Source organism: Lontra canadensis, unplaced genomic scaffold, assembly GCF_010015895.1.
Source record: "Lontra canadensis isolate GAN:19392208 unplaced genomic scaffold, GSC_riverotter_1.0 scaffold33, whole genome shotgun sequence".
In the NCBI taxonomy this organism is placed as follows: domain Eukaryota; kingdom Metazoa; phylum Chordata; class Mammalia; order Carnivora; family Mustelidae; genus Lontra; species Lontra canadensis.
Genome location: NW_022631027.1, coordinates 13,454,733 through 13,478,193, shown reverse-complemented (window position 1 = coordinate 13,478,193; position 23,461 = coordinate 13,454,733). Strand labels below are relative to the sequence as shown.

Genomic DNA, 23,461 nt, shown 5'->3' with positions numbered 1-23,461 from the left:
TGTTAGTTTAATGGGGATTATGATATAGAAAACATTATATTCCTATAAAATAAATATGTTTCCCAGATGGATAGATTGTATGTGTATCTTTGCAGAGGTCATAATTCAAAGCACTGTTTACTTGAACAAACCGAAGAAGGAAATGCTGACCAGAGCAAGGAAAGCATTCTTGTTTTGCTATATTATCACATTAAAATGTCAGTTCAGATCCTTTTGTTTGCTTTGAATAGGCCAGACTACAACACAGAGACAAGAAAAAGTCAACAAGGGCTCTGAACATCAACATGACCTTGACTAAGATTTACATTTTGTCAGGACAGATGATTCACACAAGTAAACTTAGCCACTTCTTCAATGTCTGTCCTGGACTAGAGACCACAGGGTTGAAAAATTGGTTCTTCTGGCAGTCTCCATCCTGTGTCCTTGAAGGAAGCCTACTCTCCCTATTGCCAAGCACTCTGTTTGGCATGCCATTTGTTGACCTAAAGCAGCTAAGATGCATCCCTTCCATTCTGGGTTCCCTGAGGGCCAAACTTGAACCATAGTATTTTGCTCAAGACCCTTGTCCAGCTCCAACAGGTCACTGCCTAATAGAATGCAAATCCACACTTGCTGCCTAAATATTTTTTTAAGATTTATTTATTTGAGTGGGGGGAGATGCAGAGGGAGAGGAAGAGAATCTCAAGCAGACACCCCACTGTGCAGGAAGCCTGACATGGGGCTCGACCCCACGACCCCTAGATCATGACCTGAGCTGAAACCAAGAGTTGGACACTTAATCAACTGAGCTACCCAGATGCCCCACTGCTTAAATATTTTCAACAGCTCTTTTTGCTCCCTCAGGGATATAAAAATATAACTACAAACCAAGTGCTTAGTTTCATCCTGTGGTAGAAAGAGCTAAACCAGGAGGGAGATTCCCAGTCTCAAGGTGGTCTCACTACTAAACAACTCCGTGACCTTAAGCAAGTCATGGGATTCAGTGGGACCCCTGGCTTCGGATCCACACACAAGGGGAAGTAGAACAAATGATTTCAATGTTGCTTCCAGCTCCAAAAATGCCCAGGATCCTACCTGTTATAAGTCACTTCCATTTTTAGGTAGCAGGGTATAACAGAAAAAACACAGACTCCGAATCAGATAGATGTGGATTGGAAGCACCAAAGTTAGAACTTCTGACATTCAATTTCCTTGTTCTAGAGATCATATTGCCTAGGTAATATTGCTGATTTTTCCTATCGCTAGCTAGTTGTAAAGATGAAATGGGACCACAGACGTCAGCTGTTTAAAATGGTTTGTTTATAATAGAGTCACATTAAAAAAAAAAATTTGCTCCTAATGATATTTGCAACTCTGGATTTTAGAAATCAGTATGAATTTGAGACTTTCGAAAAACCACTTGTGGCATATGCTGTGTCTTCAATTGCCACATTAATTCTTTCTTCTTTATATCCACTTCCATCTTCAAATAGAAAATTTGTTATTGTGTCTCCTTTTTGTACATAGTCTCCAAACCAGCATGGCCTCCTTTATAACTGTGCTCCTTAAATTACAGCTTTTTTATTTCTAAGGATAATTGCTTTCTTTGCTCTGGATTCTTGTTTTAAAGGTAGAAGACTCTACACCTAAAAATATTGGTACTCTGAGCATTTCAGGAAAGAGGTATTGCTATGTGATATATGTTCAGCTGGGAAACAAAGAAATACAGAACTTTAGTCCTAAGGAGGCACGAAAATCTTCCTGAGGAAAACTCACCTCTCCAAATCTGTCCACGTTTTGTATTTTAGATAAGTTTCCACCTATAGACATATCATCCAAGCTAGAAAGAATTTTATTAATATTTCCTTCACTGGATGGTCTATTTTTCAGCTTGGATCGGAAAATGTCTCCTTGGACCCATAACGATGCCTGTTTTCTGGAAAAAGGAGAGAAAACAAAATAATCTGTAAAATAAATTACTATCATCTCCTCATTAGTATAGTATCTTAGAGATAAAAAGATTAGCAGATAAACCTTTACAAGTCACACTAGAAAGATTTTGAAATCTGAGATTTTTTTTAAAGTCATTTTCTGAAACTCAGAATTAAGTTATATGAATTAAATTAAATAAATTAAAGTGCTATATGAAACAAATATAGCTTCCAATATATGTCTACATAACCATACATGAGTTGCCTATTGAGGTTTTTAGATGCTTACAACAGCAATAACAAAAAAAGACTGTGAGCCCATTTGCCTTTTACACATGAATCTGAAATCTGTAAGATAATTCTCAAGTGGCAATTTGAGATGTCTATAAAAACAGCCGGAGTGAACTGGACTCAAAGATGCAGGTGAAGAAACTGGAATCAAACAGAGAGTACCCGAAAGACTATGAAATTCTTAATTGTGTGTGGCAGCATGAAAAAACACACAACTTTTGAAATCCACTTTTTTTTTTTTTAAGATTTTATTTATTTATTTGACAGAGAGAGAGAGAGATCACAAGTAGGCAGAGAGGCAGGCAGAGAGAGAGGGAAGCAGGCTCCCTGCTGAGGCTCGATCTCAGAACCCTGAGATCATGACCTGAGTCGAAGGCAGAGGTTTAACCCATTGAGCCACCCAGGTGCCCCTAGAAACCCACTCTTAACACCCAAAAGCGAGGTATAGAGCCTCAATTAGATTATCCTTGAAGAACCAGAAAATGTGCATCATCGGTAAGTTTTCTTTTATAAAATAAGGTACAATTTTAACTGTTTTCAAGGTTATAGGAAAAGAACTTAAGATACGTAAACAAAAATGACAGTCTGGGTTTAAAATTTTTATTGTTAGAGTCACCTTCCTCCATTTCTTTTAAGATAAACTACCCATTAGATAGTTTTCATTCTATTCTACATCTTACTGGACAAAAGAGAATTAAGCTAAACTTATGACTCATCATAAGGAATATCAACATCCAGGGAAATAATAGCATTATCAAGGAGATGCTACCAATAAGAACATAGATTTATTTTCTGAGGCAATAGAAAGACCAAGGAGTATTTTCTCTCAAAGATTCCAAATAACATTCGGGCAAAAACACGAAGAGAAAAACCATGACAAAATATCCTCCCTGAACTGTACTCTCACTGGACCCTCAAGAAAGGAATCCACCGTTCCTTTTTAAAAGAGTTTACTCACAAATCAGAATTTTTGTTTATGATTAAATACTGCTGAAAGTCTTTAAGAAAAGTTTAAGTTTTAAGTTATACAGCAAAATTTTACATGTGCAATGCCTCCAACCAAGCATATCCACGCAGGTATCACCCTATAGCTACATCCTCGTATACAAGATACAAAATGCTTAGTGCAGTGTTATTTGTAATTAAAAAAAAAAAAACTGGATATACAGAATGGACTAACAAGCTTATTAAGAGTTCATGCACCCTGTGAAATATTATACAGCCAATAAAAAGCCCTGGGCTGGACCTCCACATAGTAATAAAGAACAGAAGAGCAGATATGAAATAAAGCATTCGTGAAAGAAAAATATAAGTGACAGAATGGAAGGTATGATGTCATTTTTTGTATTAAAAAAGTATAATTTAACCAAAAGTTTAGTTATCTAGAACATACAGCAACATATTGACCAGTTACTCCCAAGAATAAAAAGAAACTTTTACTTTCTACTGCATGTCTACGCTGTTTGGACTTTTTTAAAACAATGTGATTCATGTGCTTTTGTAAGAAAAATAAGTGATAAATAAATGGATAGATAGATAGATCAAAGCAGAACAAAGCTAGTGTTAGTATGGAATGGAACCTTTAAAGTTGCTATCATAAAAGACAGCAGACAGCACATCACTACATTATTTTAACAGTAGTATTTATAAATACACTTAGAAAGGAGTCAGTTTACTAAGTGTCCAAAGATTAACAGTGTGGGATGGGACTGGATGGTTGGGAAGCTTTCTTTTTTAAAAAATATAATATCCTATAAAGAAGATGTGGTCCATATATACAATGGAGTATTATGCCTCCATCAGAAAGGATGAATACTCAACTTTTGTATCAACATGGACGGGACTGGAGGAGATTACACTGAGTGAAATAAGTCAAGCAGAGAAAGTCAATTATCATATGGTTTCACTTATTTGTGGAGCATAAGGAATAACACAGAAGACATTGGGAGATGCAAAGAAGTGAGTTGGGGGCAATCAGAGGGGGAGACAAACCATGAAAGACTGTGGACTCTGAGAAACAAACTGAGGGTTTTGGAGAGGAAGGGGTGGGGATTTGGGTGACCTTGGTGGTGGATGTTAAGGAGGGCATGTATTGCATGGAGCACTGGGTGTGCTGCATAAACAATGAATGCTGGAACACTGAAAAGAAATAAAATAAAATAAATATAATATCCTACTCCACTTTCAAATAAGAGGTGTTTTTTTCTTTTAATTTTTGTTTACTTTTCAGTATTTTCTAGATAAAGCAAAAGGGAACACTTTTAGTCTTATTTCTGAGACAGACAGTATAGAAGCTTTAGATATATAATATGCTGTCCACATATAAGACTAATGTAACACTCCTAGCATTGTTCTAAAATTGGAATTCATTTAAATTATCTTAAGAAATTTCTAGCATGGGGGCACCTGGGTGGCTCAGTCGTTAAGTGTCTGCCTTCAGCTCAAGGTCATGCTCTCAGGGTCCTGGGATTGAGCCCTGTGTCGGGCTCCCTGTTCAGCTGGAAGCCTGCTTCTCCCTCTCCCTCTGCTGCTCCCCCTGCTTGTGTTCCTTCTCTCTCTCTCTCTCTCTCTGTCAAATAAATAAATAAAATATTTTTAAATAAATAAATTTCCAGCATGTTTTAAAATGGATTAAATTTTAAAACAAAAGCCGATGAAATTTTAAAGATATGAATAAAATAAAAACTCCAGAAATCTACACGTACCAGTTCACTAGGGAGTGTGGCGGTATCTGCCTTCTATTATGGCAGAAGGTACTTTTTTGGAAGCAAACCACTGAGGAATATTTTCTCAGCTTAAGATATATAAATTGATGGGGTTACCCCAATCACTGAGTCACTTTTAATTTTTCTGTACCAACTGTAAAAATCCGTGTGAAAAACTTCCTTTGTGAAAAACTTCATAAAACCATGGTATAGCCTCCCTGCTACCTTGCATTTTCAGAAATCCTTGCTTTAATTTTTTTGTTTCCTCCAGATTTTTTCCACTTAATGCTACATCTAGTATAGCTCTTTATCTGTTGGTTGATTCTTACATCCTTCCAAAATAGAAGTAAACATACAGCATAGTCCTTGACACACCATGAACAATTCAAAAGATAACTGTTAAATTCATAAATGAATATGTTGAGCCTCTGGTCAAAAGACTCAGTAATAAAGAACTACTGTTTCACAGGGAGAGAACACTCAGCTCTGCCACAGACAGTGAGAAATTCAGATAAATGAAACATACAGAAAGGATAGGGATATACAGATAAACGACAGAATTCCTGGCCCTCAAAAGTTCCAGTTATGTATAAGGAAAGCAAACAACTGAAATCCAGTATTAACGCCTATGACCAAGATTTGCCCTTAGCTCAGTCTTAAAGAATCAGAGACAAGGTCCCTCAGAATTCAAAAGTAGCTAGAAAGATTAGCAGAACTTAGCCAGCAAAGAATTTTCCCAAAGCAAAGAAATAACACAGGCTTGAAGAAATAGTGATATCAAAGTATGCAGCATGTTTGGGAAAATGGGCCATTTGATTTGGCTGAAAAACAGAGGTTATGACAGAAGCATGCAGCAACATGTCCATGACGGACCCTGCACGGCACACTGAAGCATGTAGATCTGGAAATTGAAAAAATTCCAATTCCAAAATGAAGATTCTGATGCTGCTGCCAACCTAAAGATGGAAATTACAAAGTGACACCTTTCGCTTGCTTGGTTTCAAAGACTCCATCTGTCCCATCACGGGAAAGACTTGATTTGAACCTGAATATTAAAGATGAATTAGGTGTCAAAGCTGATTTGTGTGTTGCTAAGTGATGCTCTATGCAGTGCTTCTTATGAAAAAGCAGCACTTCACGCAAATCCCTTTTTTATTGACAAGGGAACCGCGCTGGCTTTTATTGTGGTGTCGATTACTCCTTAAAAGCCTCATCTCAAACACAGGAAGGAGAACATGTATTTTTAAGTATTTAGCATTTAAAAATCAAATCCTACAAAGTTAACACACCAGCACAAAGTAAATCCACAGGTAACATCGTGGATTTTCTAAAACAGTATGAGATTACCAACCCTCTGCCAAAAGAGCATGGGCTTTGAAATAACAGGAAGAAATCTGTCTTGATTTAAACAGAGCCTTTAGAGAGAGGTAGCCAGTGTTGGGGGTCAAGAGTTTTTGGCCGAGTCCTGGCCCTGGGTTAGTCAGGCCTGAGACCTAAGAAAATAATTAACTTGGCTTCATTACAAGTGAAGTCACAGCCTTCTTTTCAAAAATCTGCTTCAAGGGGCGCCTGGGTAGCTCAGTCGGTTAAGCGTCTTACTCTTGATTTCGGCTGAGGTCATGATCTTGGGGTCACAAGATGGAGCCCCATGATGGACTCTATGCTCAGTGGTGGGGGGGGTACGGGGGCAGTGAGGGGCAGCTTGAGTTTCCCTCTCCCTCTGCCCCTCCCCTGCTCAGTTGCACTGTCACAGCTATTTCTGGTTTTGAATTCAGAACACAATGATAGTCAGGTACAGCTTCTTCTGTTTGTAGCTGACTTCTCCTTCACATCCTGGAGTCCAAACTAAGCCTATCTCCCCATCACCTTAACTCTTCGTTTTCATTTTCATCACTTCTTCCATCCTAGATGCATACCCGACCTCAGTGTCCATGCAAAGCCACCATTCAGCAATTCTATATAGAAACCCAGCCCACATTGTAGCTTGAGGTAGGCCTACTCTAGTGGTGACTAGGGTACCAGTCTGCCCTGCATGCCTCCTACTCCACTGCCCCATGGCTATTATGGAAACCGAGATGGTTCCCGGTTTAAAAAACTGCTCTAATGAAATGGTCTAACCTGGTATCAAGGGAAGAGAGACCAGAAAGCAGTACCACAGGCTCAGGAAGTGGAAAGGAAACAGATATTCAAGGAGTTCTACTCATACTTTAGTACAAATGGAAGATTTACTAGGAAGATGTTTAAACAGAATTTGAGGGTAGAAGGGAAGGTTCTTGATTCTGAAACACACATGAAAAATGTAGCTGGAAGAGAAGAAATGAGTCAAGAGTTCCCAAAGCTAGTTCTAGTTTAGGTACAGACCTCCACAGTCAGAAGCTGGTTCGATGGTATGATGGCAAAATATAAACTTTTCAACTAAACCGGATGCATTATTGCTTACAAGACATTCTTTTCCTACCTCAAACCCTTTTCACACAAGAAATGAAACAAAAACCACTCAATCACCTGTCTTTAGTAATTGACATGAGTATTTCAGGGCAAATTCCTGATGTCACATTGCCCACAAATCTTATATATACCATTTCCTTAATACTGGACCCACATTAAGATTTAATTTTTTTTAAGATTAAGATTTTATTTACTTATTTGATAGAGAGAGAGAGAGATCGCAAGTAGGGGGAGAGACAGGCAGAGAGAGAGGGGGAAGTGGGCTCCCCACTGAGCAGAGAGCCTGATGCAGGGCTCGATCCCAGGATCCCAGATCATGACCTGAGCCAAAGGCAGAGTCTTAACCCACTGAGACACCCAGGCACCCCAAAGGTTTAATTTTTGCTTAGCCAACAAACTCAATACAATTGGTAGTCAATAAATGAATAAAATGAAGAGCAATTTAGAGGTTTATAAATGAGTGTTACTGCAAAAATGTGACTGTCAAATAGTGTAAACTTGAACCTATGCAATGTGCTTTTTATTCTTTTTTTTTTTTTAAGGATTTTATTTATTTATTAGGGAGAGAGATAGAGATAGCAAGAGAGCATGAGTGGGGAGGGGAGAAGCTGGCTCCCAGCTGGGCAGGGTAGGATCATGATCTGAGCTGAAGGCAGACGCTTAACAACTGAGCCACCCAGGCACCCCTATGCTTGTTATTCTTATAAGTAAACCATGATATTGTCTATGGTTATTTTAAATTCCAGTTTATAATAGTTCAAGTTTCAATTTCTGTATTTTAGGAAAGATAAATTCTTAAAACTTTAAAATAGATTATACAAAATGTTAATACATACTCCTTGAACCACTGCATGTATCTAAAAAAATGACCAAAAGAAACAGTAGGAATCAATTATAATTAAAAACTCAAGCCATTATTTTTAGACATTTTCAAGAATATTTCCATTTTTTCTTGAGCAGGTTTTCTCCATTTTACTTTTGGTAATTTCCTAAAATAAAAAGCAATGGTTTAACTACTAATTTCCAGTATTGCTCTTTCCAATTGTGAAACTTACCACATTCTCTAAGCACCAAACTGAACATAGCACAAGTGATATTTACGGAGTAAGAATGACCCATGGACCCTTGTTATACAATGTGGTTGGAGGACCAGCCATGTCATATCACCTGGGAGCTTATTAGAAATGCAGAATCTCAAGTCCCACCCTAGATCTGGTGAACCCCAAACTGCATTTAATAGGATTCCCAAGTGATTCTTACACACTTTAATATTTAAGAAGCACTAAGACAACTGAAAGCTTACAGCTAAATTAGAATGTTGACAAACATCCAACTGACTGGACATTGATGAGACTATCTTTGATAATAAAGCAGAAAGGGGGAATTTTTGATTTAGGAATTTAGGAATAAAAAGAGAATCCAACCACAAAACTGTTGCTCCCTTAAAGATGACTTTATTCAAAATGGAAGTTCTACTTTACAAAGACAAAACTCCCTGCAGGGTCCAGATTTAGCTTTTACGTGAGTCCTCTCTGTGTCAGGAGGAAACTTAAAAGTTTTTTACTTTTAACACTCTACTTCTACACTCATGGATTGGAAGAAGTAATATTGAAATGTTGATGCCACCCAAAGCAATCTACAAACTCAATGCAATCCCTATCAAGATTCCAATGACATCTTTCACAGAAATAAACAATCCTAAAATTTGTATAGAACCCACAAAAGGTCCCAAATAGCCAAAACAATTCTGAGAAAGAACAACAAATCTGGAGGCATCATACTTCTTGTATGATCAGGAAACTATATTACAAACTATATTACAAAGCTAAAATGATCAAAACAATATGGTAAGGGCATAAAAACAGACATAGATCAGTGAAACAGAATAGAGAGCCTAGAAACAAACCCACACATATAAGATAAAATAATTTATAACAAGGGAGCTAAGAATATACAATGGGGAAAGTACAGTCTCTTCAATAAATGGTGCGGAGAAGGGGCACCTAGGTGGCTCAGTGGGTTAAGCCTCTGCCTTCAGCTCAGGTCCTGATCTCAGGGTCCTGGGACTGAGCTCCACAACAGGCTCTCTGCTCAGTGGAGAGCCTGCTTCCCCCTCTCTCTCTGTCTGCCTCTCTGCCTACTTGTGATTTTTGTCTGTCAAGTAAATAAATAAAATCTTTAAAAAAAATTTTAAAAAATGGTGCAGGGAACTCTGGGCAGCCATATGCAAAAGAATGAAATTGGACCACTGTGTTATACCATACACAAAAGTCAATTCAAAATGAATTGAAGAACTGAACATCAGACCTATAACCATAAAACAGAAGAAAACACAGGCAATAAGCTCCTTGATATCAGCCTTGGCATTGAGTTTTTGGCTCTGACATCAAAAGCAAAGGCAACAAAAACAAAAATAAACAAGTGAGACTATATCAAACTAAAAAGCTTCTGCAAAGTAAGCTTCCAACAAAATGAAAGGGCAGCCTACCAAATGGGAGAAAATATTTGCAAATCATGTCTGAAAGGGGTTTATATCCATAATATACAAAGAACTCACACAACTCAATAGCAAAAAAAACATTCCAATTAAAAAATGAGCAGAGGATCGGAATAGACATTTTCCCAAAGACATACAGATGGCCAAAAAGTACATGAAAAGCCTCACAATCACTAATTATCAGAGAAATATAAATATAAAACACAATGAGATATTACTTCACCCCTGCCAGAATAGCTATTATCAAAATAAACAAATAAGAAATAGCAAGTGTTGGAGAGATTGTGGGGAAAAGGAAACCTCTGTGCACTCTTGGTGGGAATGTAAATTGGTGCAGCCATTATGGAAAACAGTATGGAAGCTCCTCAAAGAATTTTAAATAGGATTACCATATGATCCAGCAATTCCACTTCTGCATGGCATGAAAACACTGATTTGAAAAGATATATACACTGCTATGTTCATTGCTGCATTATTTCCAACAACAAAGACACACTAGCAACCTGGGTGTCCATTAATAGATGAATGAATAAAGAAAGTGTGAATACACACACACACACACACACAATCAGATATATAAATCACACAAATATACATAATATATACATAAATACATATATACATACAAAAATATACACAATATACATAATACATACATAAAGAATATTATCCAGCCATAAAAAAGAAGGAAATCTTCCCATTAGCAGTAACATGGATGGACTTTGAGGGCATTGTGCTAAGTGAAATAAGTCAGAAAGAGAAAGACAAACACTGTGTGATCTCACTTATATACGAATTCTAAAGGAAAAAAAAAAAAAAGAAAAAGAATACATAGATAAAGAGAACAGAATGGTGGTTGCCAGAAATGGGGGATGGGAAGTGGGCAAAATGGCTGAAGAAAGTCAAAAGGTATAAACTTAGTGATGGATGTTAACTAGACTTAAGGTTGTGATTATTTCACAATATTTACAAATATCAAATATTACATTGTATACCTGAAACTAATATAATGTTATGTCAATTATATCTTAATGAAAATTTTTAAATTAAAAATAAATACATAAATAAAAATAAAACAGTATCATTATATCACGCATCATTGTAAATATCTGTGGGCTGAAGTCCCCATGGGAACCCAGTACAGGCCCTTGAAGGCTTCCTCTCTTATGAACGAAAGCATTAACAGATCATGATCCAGAGGACATCATACACCACAACTGAACATTCAACAAATAGAATCAAACAAGTCATAAAAGCAGCTTGATCCCACCTCTGTATTTCCACAGGCTGTCCCTGAAAAGGATGAGTTTAGGCTTCACTCAATAAGTGAGATGTGTTTGTGCCTCGTTTTTAAAACTAAGAGGATGCTTCGTAGAACACATATTTTGGGGTCAGAATGGAATTTTTAGCTTAACAATAGTTAGAAGTAAAAGAAAAAAATCACTTGATGGTTTGTAAACAATTTTATTTATATCCTAGGAAAAAATTCAAATATAAGATTTCAGAATATAACAAAGAAAAGGTCTTGATCTGCCAATACATAAATTCATCAACTCACAAGAATGCTAGTAAGATAAGGGGAAATTTTCTTCAAGATGCAGAAATCAAACACCTGGCCATATTTTAGTCTTCAAGGACTAACAGGATGTTCTACCCTAAAGTCACAGATTTAGAATTAACATTACCCAAAAGGCAACGATTGGATTTCTCACCTCTGAAAGAATACAATCCTTCTAACCTAATGCAGTCATTTTTGACAGATGAAAACCTGTCAGATAACTTTTTAATCCTCTTACTTCTCGCCTAATGAATGTGTTACTTATTCATGCTTTTGCGTCATCGATGGTGTCACTCTCTTCATCTTTCATACCATTAGTAAGGCTTTAAAGCCCTTCGTCTCTCTTACCATTAGTCAGGCTTCAAAGCCTGAGACTGACTTCCTTGAGATGCCCTGGTCCCCACCTGTCTCTAATTCCTCAGTCGAACTTCTGGCCCCTTCAAGAAGAGCTGACCTCTTTAGATGACAATAGTCTCTTTTCAATCTCCCTCCACCTGATTCATCTTACACATTGCTATAGCCCAGTATTCCTTAAATAACATGTGCATCTGAGGACTCTCCTACTTTGAATAGCCTAAAGTAGAAATATGATGAATAAGAGCATTTCAGAATGCCCATGTTCACAGAGGATCTGTGTATCTTACTATACCTATTTCCTTACTGGTACACTATGTAGATACAGGAGTTTCCTATCTACACAAAGCTGCTGTAACAAATTACCACACACCTCATGGCTCAGAAGAAGACATATTTACTTCCACATAGTTCTGGAAGTCTAAAGGTCAATCTCAGTTTCACTGAGCTAGAGTCAAGGAAGGTATTGACGGTTGATTCTTTCTGGAGGCTCTACAAGGAGAATCTGTTTCCTTGATTTTTCAGCTGCCAGTGGCTGCCTTTATTCCTTGGTTTATGGCCCCTTCTTTCATGTTCAAAGTACGTCAGTTAGATCTCTGTTTCTATCATCATATTTCTTCTAACTCCTCCTATGTCCTCCTGTGATTAGAATGAACTCACCAGATTAATCCAGGACAATCATTCCACTTCAAGATCCCTAACTTGATCACATTTGCAAGACTCTCATTTATAATATATTGAGTAGGGTTTATTCCTGGAATGCAAAGCTTATTTAATATGTTTTTTTTAATTAAGGCAATCCACCAAATAAACAGGCTAACAAAGAAAAAGATATGATCAATCAATGCAGAAAAAGCATGACAAAATTCCATACTCATTCATGATAAAACTCTCTGGAAAAGAGAGGGGAACTTCCTCTACTTGGTAAAGTACATCTATAGCAAACCTCTAATTAACATTCAATATAATGGTGAATGCTTCCTCCCAACCCCAAGATTAGGAACAAGTGAAGAATGTCTGCTCTCACCACTCTTATTCATCATAGTGCTAAAAGTTCAGACTATGTACCAAGGGAAGGGAAGAAAAGAAAAGAAAAGAACAGAACAGAACAGAAAAGAAAAGAAAAGAAAAGAAAAGAAAAGAAAAGAAAAGAAAAAAGACAAGACAAGATATGCAGATAGGAAGGAAATAAATCTGTCCCTATTTGTAGATGACATGATTGCCTTTGTAGAAATCCCCAGGAATTCATGTGTGTGCGTGTGTACGCACACACACACACATTTCAGGATATAAAATAAACATAGATAGAAAATCAACTGTATTTATACATGCTGGTGATGAACACATGGACTCTGAAATGTAAAATATATTACTATCTATAATCATGCAAATAAAGCAAAATACTTAGGTGTAAATCTAATAAAACAGGACTTGTAAAAGCTGAAAGCTACACATTACTGATGAAAGAAATCAAAGGAGATCTAGATAAATGAAGAGACATACTGTGTTTAGGGATTGGAAGACTTAACAGTACTAAAGATGTCAATTCCGCAACAAAGAAGTTTAACACATTCCTATCAAAATCACAGCATGACTTTTTGCAGACATGGACAAGATTATCCTAAAATTTACACAGAAAAGAAAAGGATCCAGCATTGCTAAGATAATTTTGTTAAAGAAAGAGAAAGTAGGGGAACCACTCTTCCAACATTAAGGCTCACTCACTATATAGGTACAGGATCCAGACAGTGTGCTATTAGAAGGACAAATGGAACAAACAGAATAAAGAACAAAGTAATAGAGCCATACATATGCCCATCTAATTTTTAACAAAGATGTCAAAGCAATTCAATGGAGAAAACTATTTCAACAAATAGTGCCAGAGCACATCCATCCGCATAAAGAAAAAAATGCACCGTAAGTCTCATGCCTCATACAAAAATTAACTCAAAATGAATCACTAGGGGCGCCTGGGTGGCTCAGTGGTTAAGCGGCTGCCTTTGGCTCAGGTCATGATCCTGAGGGCTTGGGATCAAGCACTGGGTCAGGCTCCCTGCTCAGTGGAGAGTCTGCTTCTTCCTTTTTCTCTCCCTCTGCCCCTCTGCCCCTTTGCCCCTGCTCATGCTTGCTCGCAATTCTCAAATAAATAAATAAATAAATCTTTAAAAAAATATGAATCACCAACTTAACTAAAAACACATAACTACAAACCTTTTAGAAAAAACATGAGAAATTATGGGGATCTAGAGCTAAGCAGAGAGACCTTAGATTTGATACTAAAAGCACTATCTAAAAAAGGGAAAAAATGATAAATGGGACTTCATCAAAATTTAAAATTTTCCTCTGTGAAAGAATCTATTAAGAGAATGAAAGACAAATTATAGACTGAGAGAAATTATTTTCAAAATATTTATCAGACAAAAAATTAGTACCTTTAAAGTATAAAGACCTTCTCAAGGGACGTCTGGATGGCTCAGTCAGTAAGCCTGTGCCTTCAGCTCAGGTCATGATCTCAGGGTCCTGGGACGGAGCCTGACATTGGGCTCCCTACTCTGCGGGTAGTCTGCTTCTCCCTCTCCCTCTGCTCCTCCCCACCACTCGTGCTCTCTGTCTCTCTCTCTCTCTCGCTCTCTCTCCTGCTCTGCTCTCTTTTTCACAAGTAAATAAATAAAATCTTTTTTTAAAAAAAAAGAACTCTCAAAACTCAATAATAAGAAAACAAACAACTCAATAAAGAATGCACAAAAGATTTGAACAGACACTTCGCCAAAAAGATACATGGATGGCAAATAAGTACATGAGAAGTTGCTTATTGTTATTTACTAAGGAAATGTAAATTAAAACTATAATGGTATTTCACTACATATCTATCAGAGTGGCTAAAACAAAAACAGCAACACCACCAAATGCTGGCAAATATAAAGAAAAACTCAATCATTCATACATTGCTAGTGAGAACGTAGAATGAAACAGCCACTCTAGAAAACAATTTGACAGTTTCTTATAAAACTAAACATGTACCATACAACTCACCAACTGCAGTCTTGGGCACTTATCCCAGAGAAATGAAAACTTATGTTCACATAAAAACCTATATACAAACATTTATAGCATCTTTACTCATAATAGCCAAAAACCATAAACAGCCCAGCGATCCTTCATGGTTAACAAACAGTACTACATTCATTCCCTGGAATACTACTCAGCCATAAAAAGGAACAAGTGAGGGGCACGGGATGGCTCAACAGCTTGAGCACCTGATTCCTGGTTTCAGTTCAGGTTATGATCTCAGGGTCATGGGATCGAGCCCTGGGCCAGGCTCTGTGCTCAGTGGGGAGTCTGTTTGGGATTCCCTCTCTCCCTCTCCCTCTGCCCTCCTCCCACTCATGGATGTGCACTCTCTCAACTAAGCAAATAAATAAATCTTAAAAAAAAAAAAAAAAAAAAGGAGCAAGTTACTGATACATGCAACATTCCCAATGAACCTCCAGGGAATTACACTGAATGGAAAATGCCAACCCTAAAAGGTTGCATGCTCTATGATCCCATATATGTAACATTCTCAAAATGAAAAATACACAAATGGAGACTGCATCAGCAGTTGTCAGAAGGTAACAAGGGGATAAGGGCAAGAAAAACATGAGTGTAGCTGTACAATGGCAATGTGAAGAACTCTTAGTGGTGACAGGTCTCTGTGTCTTCACTCTATCAACGTCAATATCTTGATTGTGATGTTATACTATAATTTTGCAAGATGTTCGCATTTGGGGAAAGTGAGTAAATACATAGGAACCCCCGCTATTACTTCTTATAAATGTACGTAATCTATAATTACTGCAAAATAAAAACTTTAATTAACCATGTATGTGTTTGTATGTGTTTGTGTGTGTGTGTGTGTGTGTGTGTGTGTGTGTGTGTATAGCTTAGGAGAAGGGTTGAGGTTATGTTTAGAATGGTTAGAGAAAGGCATGCAAAATGTGAAATAAACTTTCCATACAGGATGGTTAAAAAAGAGTCAGGGGGTGCCTCAGTAGGTTAGGCCTCTGACTCTTGGTTTCGGCTCAAGTCATGATCTCAGGTCCTAGGATCAAGCCCCGAGATGGGTCCCACACTCAGCCCAGAGTCTGCTTGATATTCTCTCTCTTCCCTCTCCCGTCCCCCTCCCCCCCATACTTGTTCGCTGTCTCTCTCTCTCTCAAATAAATAGATAAATAAATAAAATCTTTTTTAAAAAAATAGGGAAGGAAGTGAATAGAAGTGTATAGTCACCACGGCACCTCAAGCTTCCAGTGACCCAGCAGCAGCCCCAATGGGCTACAGCACCACCCTGCAATGCAGCAAAGATTACATAGGTATCCCAATCTCCCCTCCTAGACACCTAAGCAAGTAGTCCCAGTAGGGATCTCTGCTCAGCCCCTTGGCCATCATATCCCCAGGAACTGTTTAATAGAAGGTCTTCTGATGGCCCATAGCCCATGGCCTCAACTGATGACCCACCAGACTCTGAAAGACTTTCAGAACCAAACCCCTCATAGTGCGTGCCCTGATTTACCCCTGTTGGTCACAAGACCAACCTTTCCAGGTCTTCCAACATCAACTAGACCCTTATCTCCAAATAACACTTATATCTCCTAAGTTCCCAACCATCCCTCAAATCCAGTAATACCATCTTATATTACTCTTTTCAGAAAATAAAGATGGAAATGCTTCACAATTCATCTTATCAAGTTTGCATGACCCTGATACTGAAACTTAAAAGCATTACAAGAAAAGAAAATCACACATCATTACCTCTCATGACATGAACACAAAAATCCCTAAGAAAACATTAGCATATCAGATCCACCGTATGAAGACATAAAAGCCCATCATGGCTATTATGGCTTCACATTAGAAAAACAATGTAGTTCACATTTAGCAGGATAAAGGAGAAAAAATTATGCGATTATCTTGATAGATGTAGAAAAAACTGACAAAATTCAATACCCACTGTTAATAGAAACTCTCAATAAACTAGAACTGGGAGGAAATTTCCTCATTCAGATAAAAGTCATCTGTGAAAGCCCCACAACTAACATTGCAGTGAGTGGTGAAAGAATGAATGCTGTCTGTCTAATATTGAGAGCAAGACAAGGATGTCCATTTTCACCACCCCTACCTAACACTGTACTGGAAATCTCAGCAATAAGGAAAACTACTAGAACTAATAAGTGAAATTAGTAAGGTTGCAAGATACATGGTTAATTTTCAAAAATCAAGTTCAGCAAAATTTTAAATTCTGTTCATTAAAAGACATACAGCACAATGTATTTGACAAAAAGACTTGTATCTAAAATATATATACAAATATCAAATCATTGTGTTGTATGACTGAAATTAATATAATGTTATATGTCGGTTACATTTCAGTTAAAAAAAATCTCACTAAGCTTGGGTGGCTTAGTCAGTTAAAATATCTGCCTTTGGCTCAGGTCATGATGTCAGGATCCTGGCATGGAGCCCCATATTGGGCTCCCTGCTCTGCTTGGAATCTGCTCTTCCCTCTCCCGCTGCCCCTACCTCCATTCGTGCTCCTTACCTCTCTCTCTTAAATTAGTAAATTTGTTTAAAAAACAAATCTCAGTAAAAAGCAAAAATACCTGTTGTAAAGCTGTGACATACAACTTTAACTGCTCTTCCTAATATTATATAATTTGTAGAAAAACAATGTATTTTCCATCGACTCTGTATATAATACCGTGAAAAATAATTGTTTTATAGTAACTTCAACAAATATTTTTTTTAAAATAAAGTAATACCCTGGAAATTCTGCAAAAACATTTGGGAAAGAAACAAAAACTATTTTGAAAATAAAAATAAAATAAAATAATGACATAAAATATGTAAAGAACCACTACAATCAACAGAAACAAAAAAATTTTAAATAGGCAAAGACTTGGCCAAACATCTCACAAAAGATACAAATATGTGTGAAAAAAATGTTCAACATCATTAGTCATCAGGAAAATACAAATTGAGACACTATTTCACACCAACCAGAATGGCTTCCACTCCTGCCCAAAAAACAAGTTTACACAACAGAATGTTGGCAACGATGTGGAACAGTTACAATTCATACTCCAACAAGTAATATGTAAAATGATTTAACCACCTTGGAAAATCATTCTTCATGAAGTTAAACTATATCTAACCCTATGATCCAGTGACCTTCATTCCTAGGTATTTAAATAAAGGAAATGAAGACATATGTCTGCAAAAAGACTTATACAGAAGACTGTATAGAAACAGCAGTTTCATTCCTAACAACCAAACCGAAACATCACCTAAATACCCATCAACAGTTGTACGGGTCAATACATCGTGATACATTCATAAGGTGGAATGCTAAGTAATAAAAAGAAACAAACTACTGACATACTGAACATGAATGTATCTGAAAAACAATTTTCTGAGAAGAAAACAAAGCCCAAGAGCAAATAAAACAAATCTATGGCATTAGAAACCGGAAAGTGATTTAAAGGGAGCCCCAGTGTGCTGTGCGTGGGAATGTAAATTGGTGCGGCTACTATGGAAAACAGTATGGAGGTTCCTCAAAAAATTTAATATAGAACTACCACAGGATCCAACATTTGCACTTCTGTGCATTCATCCCAAGAAAATGAAAACACTAACTCAAAAAGATATCTGCACCCCCCCCACGTTCGTTACAGCATTATCTACAACAGCCAAACATGGAAACAATCTAAGCTTCATCCACTGATGGATGAACGGATAGAGAAAATGCGTTTATATATAACGAAATATTATTCAGCCATAAAAACAAAGGAAATCTTGCCATTTGTGACAACATGGATAGAACTTGAGGGCATTACACTAAGTGAAATAAGTGAAATAAGTCACACGGGGAAAACAAATACTATATGATTTTATTTACATGTGGCATCTAAAAAACAAAAAACAGGCTCACAGACACAGATAACAGACTGGTGACTGCCAGAGGTAGGGGGTGGGAGAAATGGGTGGAGAGGGTCAAAGCTACAAAGTTCCAGTTATAAGATAAATAAGTTCTGAGAATACAATAGGCAACAGGATGACTACAGTTAATAATATTGTATTTGCATATTTTAAAGTTCTAAGAGAGTAGATCATAAAAATTCTCACAAGAAATTCTATTCAAAAGACACTATGGAGTAAAATAGCAAACCCCAAGAGAAGCAGAATATATCTGCATTACATAGGATGGACAGTGTGCATTAGCCAGAATATTGAGACTCCTACACAACGACAAGAAAAAGACAGCCGCTAGAAAGATGAGGTAAGAAATCTGAAAATGTGTTTCATAAAAGAGAATACACGGGGACGCCTGGGTGGCTCAGATGGTTAAGCATCTGCCTTCAGCTGAGGTCATAATCCCAGGGTCCTGGGATCAAGTCCTACATCGGGCTACTTGCTCAGTGGGGAACCCGCTTCTCCCTCTCCCTCTGACGCTCCCCCTGACTCATGCTCTCTCTCTCTCTCTCTTCCTGTCTCAAATGAATAAATAAAATCTTTTAAAAAAAAGAGAGGGCAAACACAAATGGCCAACAAATACATGAAAAGTTCAACCACATCAGTTAACAGAGAACAGCAAATTAAAACTACAAAGCGAATTGCCACTACAAGCAGAGTATAATGACTTAAATTTAAAAGACCGCCATATTAAGTCTTAGTAATCACATGAAGAAGGTGGAACTTCCACCTGCTATTGATAGGAATCCACAGCGGCAATCTGCTTTGGAAAAGTCTTTAGTGATAACCGCTATAAAACTGAATGAACGCCTCACAGGTATTCATCCAAAAGATAGATAGACCAAAGACAGGAAAGGGCCCCAAACTGGACACAACTTAAATATCCATCAACAGAAGAACTAAAATATTACATATTCAAACAATGGAATTTTATCCAGCAATGAAAATGAACACATTAGTTTTACACGTAACAATAAAATAATGTTGACTAGAAGAAGCCAGACATACATACTGATTCTACTTGTGCAAGGTTACAATAAGGCAAAACTCATCTCCGGTGTTAGAAGTAAGCATAATGGCTAGATGCGCCAAAGAACTGGGGAGTGGATGGAAGGAGCACAAAGAGGAGTTTCTGGATGCTGTTAATTGTTCTATTTCCTGATGTGAAGAGTGGTTACATGGGTGTGTTCACTTTGCAGAAACTGGGCGAGCTGACCTCTCAAACCACCCCCTCCCAGCTCATTATATTCTCCCCACACCAGCCTTCTTTCTGGGCTTCAGAAATGCTGCACGTGTTCCCATCTCAGGACCTCTGCATGTCTGCTACCCAGGACACAACTCAGACCGCCAGCCCTGGCTCCTTCTCACTCTCGACGTTCTGGCTCTCTTTCAAGAAACCTCCTTGACCAAAGGGCTCTCCCGACCTCTGTAATCACCCCTCCCCCCACCGCTAGTCTCCATTGTTCATAGCACCGTCAGAAATTATCTTGTATATAAACTTACATGCTTGTTTATGGTCTGCTCCTTCCATTAGAAATATTACACCGGGGAACGAAGGACCTTGTCTGGCAAATTCCCTGCTGCAACCCCAGGCCCAAGAGCACGGCCTGACAGAGGGTGTGCATGGAACAAGTGTCAGAAGAATGAACATCATGTATGTACTAAGCAATGTCTTCTGCTATGGGGACATCAAGACACAGGCTTGGGAAGAAAAAAATGAGAGGAGAAGAGAAGTATACACAGTCCAGTTAGCACAATAGTACCTCTGGAACCACTCAAAGCACAAAGCAGATTAGACCCTCACCTTGTTGGAGGTGATCTGATAAAGCCCGGGAAAGCCTGGGAATGAGGCAGGCATTTTCCCCACACTAGCTATGGAAGGCCCAGTGCCTCAGACAGAGAACCTGCCTTCAGGAAGGTTCTGATCTAAGCATTAATGACTTATTTTAGGCCTGATTTTAATTTAATAACTGTAATTATGACTGATTTTAATGCTTCAGTTATGCAAGGAAGTCATTCCTGTAACTCAGTTCTTACAGAAAAATACTTAGAAAACTGTAATATGGACTCACACCAAAGGAAATACCTTGACTTTTCTAGCTTAAGTAATTAAGAAATTTAAAAAAAAAGAAAAAAAAAAAAAACCTTTCTTCAGTATAGAGTGCCCTACCTCATAACCTAATTTCTTCCGTTGGTATTTTCAGATATGGCACAGAGAAGGCATGGGGTTGGGGGGGGCGGATGCACATGCACAGGCACACAGCAGGAAGTATCCCACACCCCGGGGAGAAAGAGGTACAATTCTCAGCTACATCTCCTCACCCTGGGAGCCGCACCTGGAGCAAGATGAGTATTCAGTAGGTACCTAATGAAGGAACAATCTTCCCAACAATAGTTTTAACAGTGGAACATCTTAAAAGAACCAGGCTTAGTAGTGTCTTGTTTCTGTTTCCTAATCCTAAAGCCATTTATTTAACTTCCGCGAGCAAGCAGTACAAGTGGCTGGTAGGTACACGGCACCGGGCTCCAAGCTCTAGGCGCACAGAAAGCAAAATAGCAGAAACCCTGACTGAGAAGCTGATAAAGAATAAATCTCTAAAATACTGGAAGTACTTTATTTGTATCTCATAGGCCAACCCTAGGAACCTCTATCTTCTTAATGATCCTGCTTCTTGGTATTTTTTTGTGTATTCATTACACTTCCATTTCATTCTTCGAGGTAAAGATATAAATTCACATTTCCAGCACTGTTTTCTTATCTACACCCCCCCCCTCCACACACAACTAATGTAATCCCTCAGCAGGATTCCTCAAATCCTTTTAACCATTTCAGATGCTTATGGCTCACTTCTAGCATCCTCCTGTCAAAGTCACAAATCATTTGTTTCTCACCAACAGAAAATGATTTAAACAAGAAAAGAATTAATTATATAGAAAAGAATGCTATTCAAGATACAGCCATACAGCATAAAAAGGGAAAAAAATGACATTTCTGTATAAGAAATAATTAGTAACATTTTAGAGCTGGACCTAACTCAGCTAATGGTAACTCCATCTCCTCCCTTTATTAGTGGATAAATCAGTGGTAATTCCTAAAATTTTACAGGGAAACCAGAAAGGATCGTTCCCTTACAAGTTAAATCTCTCCACTTTAGGGGCTGGGGTTTGACAAACAGTTCATGAGGGTGAATGAATGAACGGATGGATGGATTTTTAAGTATTCTTCCAAATAACGGTCATAGAGCCATTAGTGGCAGGGCCAGGACTAAAACCCAGTTCTCTTTTTTTCTTCCTTGGTAACTCATAACCTGCAGCTACTCTAGCAGTTTAGTTCGTTGTCAGGAAAGCAGCAATGTCACCGGCATCACTGATGGACCTTAGTTGTGTTTTTTTTCATTCTGCTTTTAGACATGCAAACAAAAGAAAAGAATGAAAAGTGTCAAGTAGGATGACATAAGAAAATTGCACCGTAGCCAGATCACACATAGAAAATGACAGAAAAAAGGTAGGCAGAGATGGCTCTGTGATTTTCTTCTCTCACCTGATCTGAGAGATAAAAAAGGTACAAAGTTAGAATGCATTAGCTGTCAAATCAACAATATTCCATTAGAGGCACAGACTTCTCACACAGTGCAGCCATTTTATAAGCACAGGCTTGACCTAGTCCACAACCAGGAGGACAAGAGGTAGAAATGATCAGAACGTGGACATAATATGATAATGGAGGCCATATACTTACTCTTCTAGGAAGTGCTGCTGGGGTCCTATAATGGAGCCTGGCCGGCAAATTCTGATCCAAGCAATTATTTCAGCATGTGTAAACCTGTAATGTTTCATGACATAACAGGCTATCAACGTCCCTGTTCTTCCAAGACCAGCTGCAAAAAAAAAAAAGGAAACAGACCAAGAAAGACAAAATATAGCAAAGGCACTCATAAAAATACCGAAATCAAACCCTGCCCCCAAACTGCAATGATTTTGAGTATAACACAAGTGTTTTAAACCCAAACAATAATTTAATGCTTTTTTACATGATGTGGAGTTAAGAGATAATTCTAACACAAAAAATCTTCTAAAAATAGATCATACAATTCAAATAAGCCTATATAAGAACATACCCATATCAGAGCAAGGGTCTTGAAAAACGATCAAGTTCAACCCCTGGGGGCCTTTGGGAATGCCTATCATTGTGGATGTTGTTAAGACAATGCAGGTCCCATGACAAGCATTTGCACAATATCACCTGCAGTTCACAGTTTGTGTGATCAGAGTCAGCCGTGTAACTGATCATATTATCATGGCCCATGTTAGAGCTTGTTTAAATGGTTAGTTTCTTTTTAACTCATCAAAGAATAAGGAATCACAGGATCAAAGTTGGAAGACGCCACGGATGTCATCAAGCCTCACCGACTCCCTAGTCCACAGCTGTTTCAATACTACCTCTAGCAGATGGTCGTCTGACTTCCCTGTCACTCCATCAGAGCCCAGGATTTCATGATTGCCTCAGTCGGTAGATATGGATGGAGCACTTGAGACCTGCCAGGAAACATGCTAGCAGCTAGAGGGCACAGTGACAAATAAAAGAGAGAGGGTCACTGCCCTCGGGAGAGCGCACAGTCTGCTGAGGAAGAACAAAGCAGAACAGAAGTGCTCAAATCTCACTTCCCCGGGGTTCCTGCATTTTCTAAGA

General features: G+C 38.0%; 1 protein-coding gene across 4 annotated transcripts in view; it reads right to left on the bottom strand.

Moving 5' to 3' along the window:
• The window catches only part of CDC14A (cell division cycle 14A), a 170,507-nt gene that overhangs the window by 33,657 nt on the left and 113,389 nt on the right, over positions 1-23,461 (bottom strand). For all 4 annotated transcript variants that reach the window (XR_004383811.1, XR_004383809.1, XR_004383810.1 and 1 more), the window contains exons 10-11: positions 22,511-22,649; positions 1,756-1,915 (exon numbers count right to left, since the gene is read on the bottom strand). Coding sequence is in view for 1 of the 4 variants with exons in the window: in XM_032867221.1 (XP_032723112.1) it covers positions 1,756-1,915; positions 22,511-22,649 (299 nt within the window). In the remaining 3 variants the exon portion in view is untranslated. The remainder of the gene's footprint in view (positions 1-1,755; positions 1,916-22,510; positions 22,650-23,461) is intronic.